Genomic DNA, 18,486 nt, shown 5'->3' with positions numbered 1-18,486 from the left:
CACACACACACACTCACACACACACACTGAGGGTAGGGGCCGTGTTATTGCTAAATTGCCCAGAATAAGTGTTCAACAAAAATCCTTTAATTAAGTTGTATTAAACTTGCAGGGGAAAAAAAAGTGAATGAGAGGGGAAAAGTCAAAAAGATAACCATTTTAAAGCTCTGACTTTTGAGCAATGCTTACTTCATCACCTCCAAATGTCACCTTCTGTGGTTCAGTAGGGTAGAAGGAAGTAGTTCCTCCCGAGTTTTTTATGGCGTGCAGGTATCTGAAGACATTACCCACTCCAGGGGAACACTGTCCACCCACAGACCAGGCTGCCCATCTGTGTGAGGTGGTCCATGTTCAAGAACAGAGAACCCTTGAATCTCAGGACATCAACGTCATTTGAATAAAAACATCAGACTTTTAAAAACCCAGTTAGTCAAATTAGGAGGTAACTGCAAAGTTTTTCAGTCTTTGTTCTCATTTCTTTGAAGGACACAGGAACGCTGCTTGCCCACTTTCCATTTGAGTAAGCATTTGTTCATTGTACTCAGCATATGGCTCTAATGGTTTTGAATGCCACTGACTGCTTTTGAGAACTCTGTAGAGACCATTGGTAAATCTCATTGAAAATGTTTAGGTCTCTACATATGGTTAGAAAGAATGTGTTTCTAGTGCCTGGGTAGCTCTGTAATTATTATTATTTATTTTTATTTTACTTTAAGTTCTGGGAAACGTGCAGAACGTGCAGGTTTGTTACATAGGTATACACATGCCATGGTGGTTTGTTGCACCCACCAACTCGTCATCCAGGTTTTAAGCCCCCCATGCATTAGGTATTTGTCTTAATGCTCTTCCTCCCCTTGCCCCCCAATACCCCCGACAGGCTCCGGTGTGTGATGTTCCCCTCCCTGTGTCCATTTGTTCTCATTGTTCAACTCCCACTTAACGAGTGAGAAAATGTGGTGTTTGGTTTTCTGTTCCTGTGTTGGTTTGCTTTAGCTCTGTAATTTTTAAATCTTCAAGCAGAAAAATTAACTATATGTTCCTAGCATCTTAACTTTCTTTCTTTCTTTTCTCTTTTTTTCTCTCTTCTCTCCTTTCTTCTCTTTCTTTCTTTTCTCTTTCTTCTCTCTTTCTTATCTCTTTTCTTTCTTCCCTCTTCCTTCTCTCTCTTTCTCTTTTCTTCTCTCTTTCTTTCTTCTTTCTTCTCTTTCTTCTTTCTTTTCTTCTCTCTCTTTCTTCTCTTTCTTTTCTCTCTCTTTCTTCTCTCTTTCTTCTTTCTTTCTTCTCTTTCTTCTCTTTCTTTCTTCTCTCTTTCTCTTCTCTTTCTTCTCTTTCTTCTCTCTTTTTCTTTCTTCTCTTTCTTCTTTCTTTCTTCTCTCTTCTTTCTTCTCTCTTGCTTTTTCTTCTCTCTCTTTCTTCTCTCTCTCTTCTCTTTCTTTCTCTTTCTTTCTTCTCTTTCTTTTCTTCTCTCTCTTTCTTCTCTCTCTCTTTCTTCTCTCTTTCTTTCTCTTTCTTTTTTTTTTGGTCTGGCTGTCGCACAGACTGCAGTGCAGTGGTACAATAAGAGCTCATTGCAGCCTTGACTTCTTGGGCTCAAGTGATCCTCCCACCTCAACCTCCTGAGTAACTGGGACCACAGGCAAGCACCACCATGCCTGGCTTATTTTTTATTATTTATAGAGATGAGGTCTCACTATATTACCCAGGCTGGTCTTGAACTTGTGAGCTCAAGTGATCCTCCTGCCTCAGCCTGTCAAAGAACTGATATTAGGCCTGAGTCACCTTGCCCAGCTGCATCTTAACTTCTTTAAATATATTTTTTTCTGTAAAAGAATGTATACTTTTTTTTTGCAAGTCTGAGTTTTTTCCAGCATTATCGTCTAAAGTATTTTTCCAAATATTTTCCATGGAAATATAGAATATTTCAAGCTAAAATAAATGTGTCTGTACTATACATTAATATCTGTTATCTAAGTCACTCTTCATCTTATTTATATTGCTAGCATGTACCTAGATATTCTATCAAGGCAGAGGCCCTTGTAATACACTTGATGAATTTCTATACTATTGAAGACTGTTTTATACTTGGCACTTAGCATCTATCTTATCTTTTCCCTTATGTATTTTGTTGCGGGTGACCTAGGTACAAAGGGTACTCTTCTCAGTTCATAGTTCACTATCATCATTAGCCTTGCTTTACTTATTTATTCTTTTTATATTTCCATTTCCTACCCCCATTCCACCCTCCCATAGGCAACTCTTCTAGTGTATTTGAGGCATATCCTCTATTTGTATATGTTTTTGTAAAACCCATATTGTTGTTTTCTGTGCATGTATATTTCCTCACTTTTTTTCCACTTAACACTATCCATTGAGACCTATCCATGTTGCTGAGTGTCTATCTAGTATGTTGCTTCAAGTGCTGTAGTATATTATATAATGTGTGCCCACCACATGTTGCCTATCCACTCCCCAGTGACAGACAGCTGGGTTCCCTCCAATTCTTTCCACTACAAGCAAAGCTATAATCAACCTCCTTGAATCTGTCCTCCACTTACGGATCTGTGGGAGAATATCTTTGGGCTATCTACCCAGGAGAGGGAATGCTGGATCGTGGGGATATCTAGGTTGTTTTCCAGATGGCTCTACCAGTTGGCAGTCTGCCCAGCAGTGCATGAGAGTTTGTAGACCCCACATCCTTGTTAACATTTGCGATTAACTAGATTTCAATTGTTTTGCTAGTCTAATAGGTAGAAAGTGACACTTTGCTCTTGTCCCAATTTTCATTTCATTGTTATTAATGAACACGTTTGTATGTTTTAGATGTTTGTTAACCTTTTGAACTTCCTCTTCTGTAAACTGTTCTTATCCTTTGACTATTTTTATTTCGAAGTCTTATCTTTATCCAATTGATTTGGTGTAGTTTCTTGTATATTCCAGAAAAGCAACCCCTTACCGGTTTTAGACATTGTCAATATCTTCTTTCAAAGGCTGGGCAGGGTGGCTCACACCTGTAATTCCAGCACTTTGGGAAGCCAAGGTGGGCGGATCACTTGAGGTCAGGAGTTTGAGACCAGCCTGGCCTACATGGCAAGACCCTGTCTCCACTTAAAATACAAAAATTAGCCGGCCGTGGTGGCACATGCCTGTAGTCCCAGCTACTCAGGAGGCTGAGACACAAGAATCACTTGAACCCGAGGAGGCGGAGGTTGCAGTGAGCTGAGGTCACGCCACTGTACTCCAGCCTGGGCGACAGAGCGAGACCCTGTCTCAAAAACAAAAACAAAACAAACAAACAAAAAACCAACAAAGGCCCTTACCTTTTTCCATGTAGTCCTTTGCTGAAAGAAGTTTTACTTTTAATGTAATTTAATTCATGAATGTTTTTGGCCTTAGGATTTATATCTGAAGTTTCTTATGATTTATATTTGAAGTTTCATCAAGAAGTTTCTCCCTGCTCCTAACAAAGATATTGTCCTATATGATTTTCTACTAACTCTATAATTTACCTTTTATATTTCTTTCTTTAGGGGTGAGGTGGCAAAGGCATTCATCCACCAACTCCCTTTGGTCCTCAATTGGGGGCTGCTGTCAGTGGTGCAGTCATTTATTCTTAGGCACTTCTCGCTGGCGCAAGCACAGGCAGCACAGGAAGAGTCATGGATGCTTGTAATCAGAAACTATAAATTTCCAGTACCCTGGGATGGCAAATGCCAAAGGGATATGACAGGTACGGGTGGTGATTGCTGTTCTCTCCAAGCTCTAGTCTCTGTTCCATTGTTTCATTCTGTCTGTTCTTATGCAATTACCATGCCTTTTTTTTTATTACTGCAGTTTTTATACTATGTCTCAGTATCTGATAAGACAAGTTCCCACTAGTAGCTGTTCATATTTAAAATGTTTGCAGCTAATTGTAGACCTTTATTTTTCCACATCAATTTTAGGTTAAATTTTAAAGTTTTTTTTTTTTAAAGTGAATGAAATTGTTTGGGATTGCATTGATTTTATGGGATTTATATTAATTAATGAGGAAAATTGATATTTTATTATATCAAATTAATTTTTTCATCCAAGAGAGAATGTCCCTCCAAATATATATATCATCATCTATTTTCTTTGGAAATTAATTTTCTACTCCATAAATTTAGGGTGTATTTTTGGTTAATTTCTAAATACTTACAGATTTTGTCACCATTGTGTATACTACAGTATTTTAAACTGTACTTTTTTGTTACTTTTGCCTAGTGAAAAGAAATGTATATTGGTATTACATCCAAAATCCCAAAATCTCCTGAACTCTCAAACTAGTTCTAATAGTTCAAGAGCAAGAAGTTTGTTAATGCAATTCATTGCAGTTATAGACTGAAAGAGAAAAAGCATATTGCTTATCTCAATAGTGACACAAATAAAGTATTTAAGTTCACATTTTATTTAGGATTAACAAAACTCTTAGCAAGACAGGAAAATAGAACTTTCTTAACTGGGTAAAGGTTATGTATCAAACTTCTAGAGCAAGTTTATACTTTATGGAAAAGCTTTAGATACATTTACTGTGTAAGATAGTAAGCAGGCCTTGGCCAGTGATACAAGGAAAGAAGAAATTGTTCCTTCAGTGCTTATCATATTACCATTGCACCTTTTTTGGCACAGCATATTTATCTAGGAGTTTATCCATTTCATCTAATTTCAAAATTATTACCAGATAGCCGTCCATACTTTCTTTTTAACAGCTTTACTGAGATATAATCCACAAGCCATACAATTCACCCATTTAAAGTGTACAACTCAATGGTTTTTAGTGTATTTACAGATTGCACAACCATCCATCACACAGTCAATTATCCATAAAATTATTTTTAAACTTTTTTTATATCTCTATTTTTCTTGGGTTCTACCCTTTTTTGGTCTATATCTTGTTTCTTTGCCTTCCCCTCTGCCTTTTGAAATCAGTACTACCAGCGCTTAACTTACTGAAAGAACAAATACATGGTTTTGTTAAAACTGTTGCTCCGCTCTCTTTTTAAAATTTATTTCTGCCATTATTATTATTATTATTATTTATTTTTTGAGATGGAGTCTCACTCTGTCACCCAGGCTGGAGTGCAGTGGTGCCATCTCGGCTCACTGCAACCTCCGCTTCCCAGGCTCAAGTGATTCTCTTGCCTCAGCCTCCTGAGTAGCTGGGATTACAGGCACGCGCCACCATGCCCAGATAATTTCTGTGTTATTAGTAGACGAGGTTTTACTATGTTGGCCGGGCTGGTCTCGAACTCCTGATCTTGTGATCCGCCCACCGCGGCCTCCCAAAGTGCTGGGATTACAGGTGTGAGCCACCACACCCGGCCTTATTTTTATTATTTACTTCATTTCTGTTTTTTTTTAATTTTCCCTGTTCTTTTTCACCTCATTTTTAGCAGAATGCTTAGCTTATTAATGTTTTTAAATTTTCTTCTCCCCAATAAATATATATGAAGCTAAAATTTCTCTCTAGCTACTGTTTAAGCTATAGCTTATACATTTTAAGTTATAATGTTTTTATTTTTTTCCCTGAAGGTCTATCAGTTGTTAAATAAATTTTGTAATTTTCTTTTTAGCCCAAGGTTATTTACCAAAATACTATATATATCCAAACAGAAGAGATATTTGTTATACTTTGTTATTAATTTCTAATTTTATTGCATTATAACTGGAAAACATTTGGAAGGCATATTTTTTCTAACTTATGGACTCTTCCTTTCTGTCTAACTCATTCTGTTTTTCATATGCTCCAATTATACACAATGAGAATGTGTATACTATTTAGTGCAGGTTTTAAACAATATTTCTGTCTTTTTTTTTTTTCCTGAAATGGGGTTTCACTATGTTGTCCAGACTGGTCTTAAATTCCTGGGCTGAAGTGGCCGGGCGCGGTGGCTCATGCCTGTAATCCCAGCACTTTGGGAGGCTGAGGCGGGTGGATCATGAGGTCAAGAGATGGAGACCATCCTGGCCAACATGGTGAAACCTCGTCTCTACTAAAAATACAAAAATTAGCTGGGCATGATGGTGTGCACCTGTACTCCCAGCTACTTGGGAGGCTGAGGTGGGAGAATCACTTGAACCCGGGAGGCAGAGGTTGCAGTGAGCGGAGATCGAGCCACTGCACTCCAGCATGGTGACAGCAAGACCGTGTCTCAAAAAAAAAAAAAAAAAAAAAAAAAAATTCCTGGGCTGAAGTAATCCTCCCATTTCAGCCTCCCAAGTAGTGAAAAATATTTCTAGTAGCTCTAATTTATTAATTGTATGATTATGTCATTGTTATAGCTACTTATGAGCTATCTGCTTTAACTGTCAGTTTTTGAGAGAGGTGTATTAAACTCTCCAACTATAACTGTTGATTTATCTATTTTTTTCCCTGAAGGTCTATCAGTTGTTAAATAAATTTTAAGGTTACATTATTAGTGTATATTAATGATGTCTATATTTTCTTGTTCTGGTTTTCTTTTATTAACATATAAGATCTTATTTGTCTGTTATGATGGTTCATTTGAATTCTATTTGATGAGATATATTCTCTTTCAGTTTATATTTGCTTGCTACATCATTTTCCATCCTTTTATACTTAGTCTTTTTTTGTTTTCTGTTTTAAGTGTGATACTGATAGACAATATATTTCTAGATCTATTAAAAAAATCCAATCTTAGAATCTCTGTCTTTTAAGTACATACAGATTTACTGTAACTACTCTGTTCTTGTATTACTCTATTATATCCTGTTATTAGGACTTATTTCTGCTCTCTTAACTATTTAAAAAATTTTTGTTGCTTTTCTTCTTTCCTTCTCTTTTATTTAATAAAAATAGTAATTCTGGGTTTTATTATTAGAGTGTTGGTAAAATCATAGTTCTCCCAAAGCTCAATTATACATTTTAACATGATAATTTCAAAGAAGGGTAAAGTTTCTACAAATTTGTGTGATGATAGTTCCTTACCTCATTCCACAACTGTAGCTGTTGTTCAGGCTTTAATCCTTGAGGTAATATTGGAGCACCTAAAAATAAAGTTATAGCCACAGATTAATTTTATAGCATTTCTTCTAAAATTAAATATCCATATATAATTCTTTCTCGCACACTTTCTTCATTTTTCACTGTACATCATCACCCACCTATTTCAATATTTCAGCATTTGACTTAGTACAAGGAGACATAATTACTAAATAAACCTTAATAACATTACAAAGATATTACTCTCAAGAATGAATTACTTATGTCTACAGACAAATAGAAACACATCTCATGCTCATGAATTGGAAGAATGAATATTGTCAAAATGACCATACTGCCCAAAGCAATCTACAGATTCAATGCAATTCCCATCAAAACACCAACATCATTTTTTACAGAACTAGAAAAAACAATCCTAAAATTCATATAAAACCAAAAAGAGCCCACATAGCCAAAGCAATTCTAAGCAAAAAGAATACATCTGGAGGCATCACATTACTGGACTTCAAATTATACTATAAGCCTATAGTTACCAAAACAGTATGGTACTGGTATAAAAGCAGGCATTTAGACTAACGGAAAAGAATAGAGAACAAAGAAAGAAAGCCAAATACTTAAAACCAACTATTCTTCAATAAAGTACACAAAAACATAAATTGGAGAAAGGACACCCTATTCAATAAATGGTGCTAGGAAACCTGACAAGCCACATACAGAAGAATGAAAGTGGATCCTTATCTCTCACCTTAAAAATCAACTCAAGACCTATCAAAGACTTAAATATAAGACTTGAGACCATAACAATTCTAGAAGGTCCATTGGAAAAACTCTTTTGGACTTTGGCTTGGGCAAAGAATTCATGACTAAAACCCCAAAAGCAAATGCAACAAAAACAAAAATAAATAAATGGGACCTAATTAAACTAAAAGGCTTCTGCACAGCAAAAGAAATAATTAGCAGAGTAAACAGACAACCCACAGAGTAGGAGAAAATATTTGCAAACTATGCATCCAACAAAGGACTAGTATCCAGAATCTATGAGGAACTCAAATCAGTGAGAAAAAACAATTCCATCAAAAAGTCGGCAAAGGACATGAATAGACATTTCTCAAAGGAAGATATACAAACAGCCAACAAACATATGAAAAAAATGCTCAGCATCACTAATCATCAGGTAAATGCAAATTAAAACCACAAGATAACACCTTACTCCTTCAAGAACAGCCATAATTAAAAAGTCAAAAAACAATAGATGTTGGCATGGATGTGTAAAAAGGGAAAACTTACACTACTGGTGGGAATGTAAACTAGTACAACCACTATGGAAAACAGTATGGAAATTCCTTAAAGAACCAAAAGTAGATCTACGGTTTGATCCAGCAATCCCACTACTGGGTATCCATTCAAAGGAAAAGAAGTCATTATATGAAAAAGACACATGCACACACATGTTTATAGCAGCACAATTTGCAACTGCAAAGATATGGAAACAACCTAAGTGCCTACTGACCAATAAGTGGATAAAGAAAATGTGGTGTATATATACACCATGGAATATCTCTCAGCCATAAAAAGAAACAAAGTAATGTCTTTTGCAGCAACTTGGATGGCGCTGGAGGCCATTATTTGAAGTGAAGGAATGGGCAACTAAATACCATATGTTATCACTTATAAGTGGGAGCTAAGCTATGAGGACACAAAACATAGAGTGATGTAATGGACTTTGGGGACTCGGAGGTGGAGGCTGGGAGGGGGTTGGGGGATAAAAGACTACATATTGGGTACAGTGTACACTGCTCAGATGATGGGTGCCCTAAAAACTCAGAAAATCAGTCTGGTTGATTGCATATCCTGACAGATTTTTTTTCCTAATTCTACCATGTTTTAGGCAACTCTTGCCTTGAAGTCATACAAGTTTTTACTTTTATTTCATTTAAGTTCTAATAACAACAATAATAATAACAGTAATCAACTACATTTTCTGTGGTACTAAGCATTAGAAATAACTTATAGAGGTCATGCAGTCCATAAAAGAGTTGGTTTATTTCAGAACCTGACAGAATTCCCTTTCATGGGACAACTATTCAAAGTGGGTAAACAATCTTACACACTTCTCAATTATATATTTCTCACCCTACCACAAACATATATCCCAAAGTCACAGTTATCTGGTAGATCCTACCCTGAGCTCATTGTTTTCCGGAAGGGATAAAGCTGTGCTTCTCAAATTTCCATATAAAACACCTGGTGATCTCACTAAATGAGATTCGGTTTGACAGAGCATTCCTATTTAAATAATGCTATTTTTTATTCTTATACTTTTGACCATCCCCAACCCCCAGTAAAAGTGGAAGCTTCCACCTCAACTTCACTGTGTTCAGACACACTGCCTCATCAGGACCATGGAGAGTTTGCTTCTTTCCATTTCCCAAGCTTGCATGGGCCACTTAGAAAGGCCACTATGCCTAACTTAGCCCCAGGCACTTCCATAAAATAGAAAAAGTGTGTTTTGTGGCCGTTCTAAAAAACATGTAAACACAGTTTCACTGTAAAAAAAAAAAAAAAAAAAAAAGGAGAAGAAACAAAATTTAAAAAAAATTCTATAATTTATAGAAAACGACTAATATCCTGGCTGGGCGCAGTGGCTCACACCTGTAATCCTGGCACTCTGGGAGGCCGAGGCAGGCGGATCACGAGGTCAGGAGGCTATCATCCTGGCTATCATGGTAAAACCTCGTCTCTACTAAAAATACAAAAAAATTAGCCGGGCATGGTGGCGGGCACCTGTAGTCCCAGCTATTTGGGAGGCTGAGGCATGAGATTGGCATGAACCCGGGAGGCGGAGCTTGCAGTGAGCCCAGATGGTGCCACTGCACTCCAGCCTGGGCAACAGAGCGAGATTCTGTCTCCAACAAAAAAGAAAAAAAAAGAAAACGACTAATATCCTATGACTGAACCCAAACGTAAGGAGGAGTTATTCTTTCTTTCGTTTGTGTGTTAATTAGAGTCAATGTGATTTTCATTCTGGATATGGACTTCATACTGTCAAAAAGCAATACTGTAATTAGATCACTTTCCATGTTTTCAGAGACAGTGCCTGTATCATAAAAACTGTACTGTTTTTGATAAGTTTCACTGAGAAACTTCAAGGTATTTATACTTCATTACTATCTAGTAAAGTGAAATCTTCAGTCTTACACAGTATACTCTGCTGGAAATAATAACTTGTACATCCGTAAGTACCTTATGTATAAGAAAGACAGACCTGATTATTCTAAAAGTAGCACCAATTTTCTTTTCTCATTGCGAGTACGTACTTCACTGTCGGATTGGGAAGTGAGAAATCGTTACTGCCAAGTGAATGTTAAGAATTATTCTATGAGCAAGAGGCCTGGGCAGGAAAAGACACTCCTTAACTTAGTCTTGACCATTTGATAACTTATTGTCACAGGCAAAATCAAGTAACAGTTTGTTACAGATATCCAAAATGTGTTCCTCCTATAGGAAGTTTCCTTCTTTATTTTACTAGTGTTCTCTGAATAGTAAATTGTTTCCATCCACTGAATCTGTGGCTGACCCTTTATCTTCACATGGCCATTGTATGCTCTAATTCTCTTTTTTTTTTTTTTGCCAAGGATGCTGCATTTAGTGACACTTTTATTTTCCTCTGGCGTTGCGACATTTGTTGTGTTGTTTTTCGAGGCATCCAGTTGCATCTTGCATGATGATTGACCATGGTAATCTCTGGGTTTTGCTTATGTATGTCACGCCCCCCCTCGGTGCTATCTTTAGGGACTCAGGACTGGGGCAGATCACATGGCTATTCACCCTCTGCCCCTCCTACCACATTTTTAAAGAGATAAAATTAGTTTTTTAGTATTCAGAGCAGGTCTGAAGGGGAATGAAGACACAAAAGGGCAATCTAGGGGCCTCTGGGTAGTAAAAGAAGTATCTCATTCTTTTACTTGAAAAATATTGGGGATATTTGTGAGACGATTGGTATGTCAGCAGATATGCTCTTTTGGAAATAAAAACCAAGAATCATCTCTTTTAGGAACCAGCTGCTGCCTTCTACAGTTACTGTTCAATCAACAGCAGTCTGAAATTCTCCAACCCACCCCAAGGCAGTTATCTCTGATGCAAATTTCACTGCATGCAAAATTCACTGCAAGTTTGTAGCATGCAAATGCATAGAAAGTCATTTTCTTTACATAGCAAAGTCAGTATTCAAACTATGCTTATCAGCATCCTTAAGAAGGCAGATAAAGATTACCATCCTAAGTTACCAATAATATATTTAAAATCCTAAAAGATGAACATTTACCTTGGGAGAAAGTCATGTTGTATCACTACTGGCTATGTGGAGAAGGTTTGGGTCTGCTAGCTTCTGACTGCCTGGATTTCAAAGCCAAATTATCCTGCTTTTCGAGTAGGGGAGTCTCTCTTTCTGTCTTTCTCTTTCTCTCTGTCTCTCACACACACACCCCTCCAATGCCTCAGGAAAGGACAAAATCAAAACAATGAGAGGAGAACAATAAAAATAAATAGATTAGGAAAAGAATAATGGTCTCTATTTCCCCATCTCTAATTGAGGGCTGGACTACAGGCTCTGCAGTTGTGATTTTATGTACCCAACGTTCTGAACAATGACACAACAGTCTGCCACTTTTACCTCACTGACAGGAGAGCAGAGGGAAGCTAAGAGAACCTTCTGCCAAGCTAGAAAATGTACAGCCAGGCAGTGGTTGGCAATGGAGGGACCCCTGACTTGGGGATGAATGATGGTCCCCATAAGGCACCTGCAAACGTAAGCTGTAACCCTTAGAAAACCCAGAAAATGATATCTCCACTGGAACGTTTGCGTTCTGCTCAGCTATGTCTCCAAAGCTTCACATCTCCTTCCCTGACCTTGCGTTTGCTATTTCTTCCCTCTAAGCCAAGCTCAGCAAGTCCCTGTTGTTATCAAATCACATCTGCCATCACTTGCTGTAGCTGTCGCACTGCCTGAAAGCCTGGCTTGCACACTTGCCTCTCCGACTTTGTGTGATGAGAAGTTCTCTATTCCTTTTCCTGATCTAGTGCCTGAAAACCGATAAGGCACAAAGCCCACTCCTTCCCCCTTCTAAGCGGTTAGCGTGGGGCCCGTTGTACCGCTCAGGTTTATCTCAACATAACACGAGCTCACTCACCAAAGAGGCTGAGCACTCGCCAAGTTTACCTTGCCTCAGCAGATGAAGTATCAAACTCACTCTTGTTTTGCTTCAACCATCAATCCCTCCAATAATTGCAATCAAAGGGAAAACATTTTAATGTTCACTATTTTAGTACCCGTTTCCATGGGCCGGGGGGGCTGGAAATCCCGAGGATGAGGGAACCCTACCAGTATCCACCTATCGCAGCCGGCCCCACGCAGGGTCTCCGCTGGGCATCAGTGAGCAAGGCCTGGGTATTTCGGCCCTAGCCGGGCCCCTTGCTCCTACGTCGCTAGTTGCCCTGGGGCGGCGACCTGTGCCTGGGAAGCGGGAAACCCCGCGGCACCAGAGAAGCCAAGTGAAGTCCCAGAAGCCAAGTAAAGGTGAGAGAAAGAGGGTGGAAGAGAGCGGTGAGTGGAGCCAGAGAGAGGCGCGCATGGCGTGGAAGCGGCCGGGTGCGGGGCCGTCTTACCTCGGCAGGCGCCCGCGCACCAGGCGAGCAGCAGCAGCAGCAGCAGGAGCGGGGACGCCGCGGCCACCTGTCCGGCGGGCGACCTGGGGCGGCAGCTCGCTGTTCGCAGCATCTCGGCGGCTGCGGGAGGCTCGGTGCTAGGGACCCGGCGCTGCGCCACGCGTAGCTGGTGCTCCACCTGGTGCCCTGGCCGTGCCTCGGGGCCCGGACACAGAACTGAGCGCCCGGCGCGCCGTCAACTTTTAAATCTCGCGCACACGTGGGCTGGGCTGCGCGGTCCCCGCCGCGCGTCACCTCGCCGCCTGCCGCCCCCGGCCTACCTCGCTTCACCCTGCCCGGCTGCCTGCCCGCGCCGCACCCTGCAGCTGGACCCGAGCCCCCTAGCCTGAGTTTCTGACCCAAGTACCACGCATTTTCGCTCTGGGATAAAGAGAATGGAATTTAAATAATGCACCATTCCCACCTTTGGAAGGACTGGACTGGGAACAGGATGTGTATGGCAAACCAGGCCGTCTGAGTTTTTAAACTTGGTAGTGGCGACGCTCTCTGGTGTCCTGGGTCTACGTGGGACGCCCTTTCTCCTTCACCTCTTCCAGAGCTTCGGCAGTCCCTAGTACGCACCTCTGTGGAAGCACTTCTGTTTTGTTCCCCGGTTTATCCCCAGTTCCAAGCGGAATGCCTGGTGCATATCAGGGCAGTGTTGGTTCAACTGTGATGTTGATGCTATCGGCCCTCCCCCAAATTCCTGCAAAATCACAGACCCCTTAGGGAAATGCAGTTGCCTGTCAATAAAGGATAAAGAAGAAAGGACTGCTGGGGCTTGACCACACACACATTTCTAACTGGTCTGGAGCGCTGGTTATCCTACGGATTTCCAAGCCTAAGGAAACTCCTTTTTCTACGCATTTCTGCTGCTATTGCATCCTGATTTCTACCGTGACCTGACTCCCTCTTTCCATCTCTATGCTTTCCTTTATTTCCTTGATTGGAAACGTTCAGGAAGCAGCCTCTTCCAGGATACCAGCTAATACATCCTAATTTCCTTCTACAGAAAGAGGGAAAACTGGTCTTTATTATTATTATTATTTCAAGTTACGGGGTACATGCGCAGGATGTGCAGGTTTGTTCCATAGCTAAACGTGTTCTATGGTGGTTTGCTGCACCTATCAACCCGTCAGCTAGGAATTAAGCCCAGCATGCATTAGCTATTTTTCCTGATGCTCCTCCTGCCCCCGCACCGCCTCTCCGCGCCCCCTCGCCCCCGCGCCACAGGCCCCAGTGTGTGAAAACCGGTGAAAACCGGTCTTAGTTGACCTCCCTTTGAAAGGTGAGGAACGCTGAAGGAAAGGGCAGGAAGTACATTAACATTTTTGAAGGGGCATTTTTGCGTCAGGTATTTTCTCATGCTATTTTATTTAATATTCGTGGCATCTCTGGGATGTAAAAGTACTGAAATTCTCATTATGATGCCAGGAGAGATTAAACAATCTGCTCAAGGCTGTCAGCATGTAAGGAAGCCACTGGCTATTCTACTCCACCAAGATACTTCTCCCTCAATCAAGAGTGTTAATGTATCAGGCACATACAGTTCAACCTACTGTAAACAAGACCTGAGCTTTGGGGATACAAGATTTAGTGACAGAGTTACAATTTGGTAAAGGACCCTAAATCCTTACTCAAATAGCTTAATTACAAGGCAGATTGGGATAGTGCTCTGTCAGAAATACGAAGAGAGGCAGGAGAAAACCTGACAGATTAGGTAAAAAAAAAAATAATGGCCACCTTCTTTAAGTTCTTTATACACAGGAAGCATGTAAGAAAGGCTGGATTTTAGCATGTGGTCCAAGTTCAAGGATGGGTGAGAAAATACTGGATTCAAGGTTCTTGTACTTTGATTTATTACCAAAGTAGTAAAAAAAAAAGAGAAAGGGGCACAAAGGATGTAAATGACCTACAGATGCAAGCAAGTGAACATGGCTCTGCTTCCCCTGACCTTCCTGGTGTCTCCCAGAGGTGCTCTGAAAGATCACCAGTCCCAGCAGCCAGTGTGAGCGTGAAATGTCAGCCAGAGCAGAGAAGCCTGAAACAGTGGGCTCAATGTTTTTTATATCCCCAGCAGCTCAGCAAAATAAGCAACTTGTGTATTAAAGGTTTTTTTTTTCTTTTCCTGCGTGAACCAGGCTGCTTGGAATGTTCTTGTACATGCACCCTAGTGTACATGTGCAAGAGTTTTCTGAGGAATATTCCCAGGAGTGGAGTTATTAGGTCACAGGGGATGATCTAGCTAAACTCTGTTTTACATTGTTTTCCAAAGTGTTATACCAATTTACATTCCCACCAACTATGAATGAAGTTTCCATGGCTACTCATTCATGCAAAAAACTTTGTCAGTCTGGTGAGTGTGACTTCTTTTCTTTTTTTTTTTTCCGAGATGGAGTCTCACTCTGTCACCCAAGCTGGAGTGCATTGGCACGATCTTGGCTCACTGCAACCTCTGCCTCCCAGTTCAAGGGATCCTCCTGTCTCAGCCTCCTAAGTAGTTGGGACTACAGGTGTGCACCACCACACCTGGCTAATTTTTGTATTTTTAGTAAAGATGAAGTTTCACCATGTTGGCCACGCTGGTCTTTGAACGCTTGACCTCAGGTAATCCCCCTGCCTCAGCCTCCCAAAGTGTTGGGACTATAGACATAAGCTGCCGAGCCCAGCGAGTGTGACTTCTTATTGTGGACTTAATTTGCAATCCCAGTTTACTAAAGAGGTTGAGTAATTTTCCTCAAATTATTGGCCATTATTGCTTCCTCTTACGTGAAATATCTCAGTGAAAATTTACTTCACCCATTTTCCCCCATTGGATTGTTAGCTTTTTTCTTATTCATTATAGCAATGCTTTATGTATTTGGGAAGATTTGTTTGATTAAATATGTGGCAAATATTTTCTCCCTATTTATGGCTTTTCTTCCATTATTTTTAATATGAGTTGTTATTTTTGAAGAAATGTTCAGGAAAAGACTTGCAGGCTTGAAGGTCATGCCATTATGTGACTTGAATGATACGAGAAAATAGATAAGGGAGTAGGGAAAGTGGGAGCAGAGAGGCACTGGATTCCTCTGGGAACAGATGACTAAATGGAAGCTGATTCCACAGGTACCCCTTTGTCCAAGCATTGCAAAGAAGTGAAGTCCCAGATCACTGCAGTGGTCCCTTGATAATTTAGTTACAGACATTCCAATCTGTACTTCTAAATTCACATTCATTTAAGTTGAGCTTGTATATCCATATATAACAGCTTTGAGAGCATTTCCATTTATTCTGTATCAGATTGAAAGTTTGATTCTTAATGCCATGCTGATTCCTCTTACCTATTATCTCTTGCATTCTTCACCACAAATTGGCAACTGGACTTTGCTTTCTGCTGACAATCTATAACAATGAAGGTTCAATTGGTCAAGGGCCTGCAGATTAGCAAGACCTACTAGCTTGTGATAGAGATGTCTAGAAAAGTTGTCATGGAAAGGATTAAGAAGGGGAGGAGAGTGGGATATCAGGAGAATGAGAGAGTCAGCAATAGATAGAAACCAGTCAGGCAGCTAAGTGGTATTTCATGCCTGTAATCCCAGAGCTTTGGGAGGCTAAGGTAGGAGGATCACTTGTGGCCAGGAGTCCAAGACCAGCCTGGGCAACATAATGAAACCTCATCTCTACAAAAAATAAAAAGAAAATTTAGTTGGATGCAGTGGCATGCACCTGTAGTCCTAGCTACTCAGGAGGCTGAGGCAGGTGGATTGCTTGAGCCCAGGAATTTGAGGTTGCAGTGAGCTATGATTGTGCCACTAGACTCCAGCCTGGGCAACAGAGTGAAACTGTGTCTCTATGAGTGGATGAATGAATGAATGAATACATATATATATGCATACATGTATACACACATACATATATACACATATACAGTCAGTTGGCAATAGGGAAATCTAGTAATAAGCAAAAAGATCCAGCTTCAGGAACTGAGAGTAGAGGCAAGATCTGGAAAATTTAAGAGTTCTAGGCAGGGTGAAGTCATGAAGTCCTTCAAATATTAATCGAACACCTACTGGGCTCCATTCTGGGAGCTTGGGATATAGCAGTGATGTCTCTGCCTTGGAGTTGGCGGATTTTCAAGGGAGTCAGATAATAAGAAAGTAAATTTTAAAATTAGCGATTTCAGCTAGTAGCAAATGCTATAAAAGAAATTAAACCAGGGTAATGAAATAATAGAAGGTGGCTGGCAGTTGGGGGAAAGATACTTGAGCCAGGATCATCTAGGCATGCCTCTCTGAGGAGGGGTTATGGGAGGCCTGAATGATGAGAAGGAATGAGTTATGGGAAGAACTGTGAAAAAGGAACCCCAGACAGAGGGACCATCAAGTGCAAAGGTCCTGAGGCAGAAACAAGTCTCAAAGGTTTAAGGAGCAGAAGGAAGCCAGTGTAGCTGGCCCGGAGTGAGTGAATGGAGTGTGGGGAGCTGAGGTCAGTGAAGTAGGCAGGGTAGGGTCTTGATCATTGATGCATCTTAGAGGCCATAATAATGAGTTCAGATTTTTCTCTAAGTAAAATGGGAAGCCTTTGGAGGATTTAAAGAAGAGGAGTGAGATGATCTGAATTGTATTTGAGAAAGATCGCTCCAGCTTCAGTGACGAGCAGGCTCTGGGGGACCTGAATAGAAGCAGGGAGACCAGGTAAGAGGATGATACTACAGAAGCTCATGCCATGGCCAAAAGGAACGAAGTACTGATATATGCTACAACCTGGGTGAAACTTGAAAACACTTATCCCAAGAGAAAGAAGCCAGACACAAAAGGCCACATATTGTATGATTCCATTTATGTGTAATGTCTAGAATAAGCAACTCCATGGAGACAGAAAATAGATTAGTGGTTTCCAGGGACTGGTGAGAGTGACTGCTTCTAAGTATAATGGTTTCCTTTTGGGGTGATGAAAATGTTCTGGAATTAGACAGTAGTAACAGTTGCACAGCCTTGTGAATAGACTAGAAACCATTGAATTGTACACTCTAAAAGGATGAATTTTATAATGTGAATAATATTTCAACTTTGAAAAAAGGAATGAAGTCTAGGTCACATATTATAATAACATGTTGGATTGGATGGTGGCAGTCTTTGCATCTTAGCACAAGCAAAATTTGTCTATTTTTGGCACGAAATATCCAAATTTTATTACATAGTCCTAGATGTTCTTAGTAACTTGAAATCCTCCTCTCCCACTTCACGAAGGCATTCACCTAAGACATGTCTGCATCAATGACTCTGCTGTAATTCCTAGCTTTAATTTTTTCAGGGCAGAAAATACTTTATAAAAGCCAAGTGGAGAGCATTGGTCTTTACACTCACTTTGATATGACTCTTAACTAAGAACAGCATCATTATCTAAAAAGTGGACAGTGGATACTATCTGTGAAATAATAATAACCTGCTACGAATAAATGCTTTACAGGATGTGTATTCACCCATTTAATGAGGATTCAAGTGTCAGCCATATATAGACTCTCAAAATTCTGAAAATTCTGTGTTCTGTTTTATTATCTCTAAGACCACCTGAACCCTTTCATACATGCTACAGACTGAACGTATTCCCCTCTTAAGTTGAAATCTTAATCCCTATGTAATGATATTTGGAGGCAGGGCCTTTGGGAGATGATTAGATAGTGAATGTGGAGCCCTCATGAATGGGATTAGTGCTGTTAGAAAAGAGGCCCCAGAGAGCTCCCTTACCCATTCTACCAGATGAGGAAACAGCAGAAAGACAGCCATCTGTGAACCAGGAAGTGGGCCCTCACCAGACAC

The 18,486-nt window shown here is 40.2% G+C and overlaps 1 protein-coding gene across 5 annotated transcripts in view; it reads right to left on the bottom strand.

The window, feature by feature from the left end:
* NMU (neuromedin U) overlaps positions 1 to 13,696 on the bottom strand; it is a 35,720-nt gene extending 22,024 nt beyond the window's left edge. For 2 of the 5 annotated variants that reach the window (XM_054554004.2, XM_063723440.1), the window contains exons 1-2: positions 12,647 to 13,083; positions 6,968 to 7,026 (exon numbers count right to left, since the gene is read on the bottom strand). In XM_054554004.2, coding sequence (XP_054409979.1) covers positions 6,968 to 7,026; positions 12,647 to 12,758 — 171 coding nt within the window. In that variant the 5' untranslated portion in view covers positions 12,759 to 13,083. Of the gene's footprint in view, positions 1 to 6,967; positions 7,027 to 12,646; positions 13,087 to 13,267 lie in introns of those variants that run through there. The other 3 variants (XM_054554003.2, XM_009240019.4, XM_002814781.5) reach the window with 3 other exon arrangements.
* Between the last annotated feature and the right edge of the window lie 4,790 nt (positions 13,697 to 18,486).

Source organism: Pongo abelii, chromosome 3 (assembly GCF_028885655.2).
Source record: "Pongo abelii isolate AG06213 chromosome 3, NHGRI_mPonAbe1-v2.0_pri, whole genome shotgun sequence".
Lineage (NCBI taxonomy): Eukaryota > Metazoa > Chordata > Mammalia > Primates > Hominidae > Pongo > Pongo abelii.
Note: the sequence above shows the minus strand (reverse complement) of the source record. Positions and strands in the feature narration are given on the sequence as shown.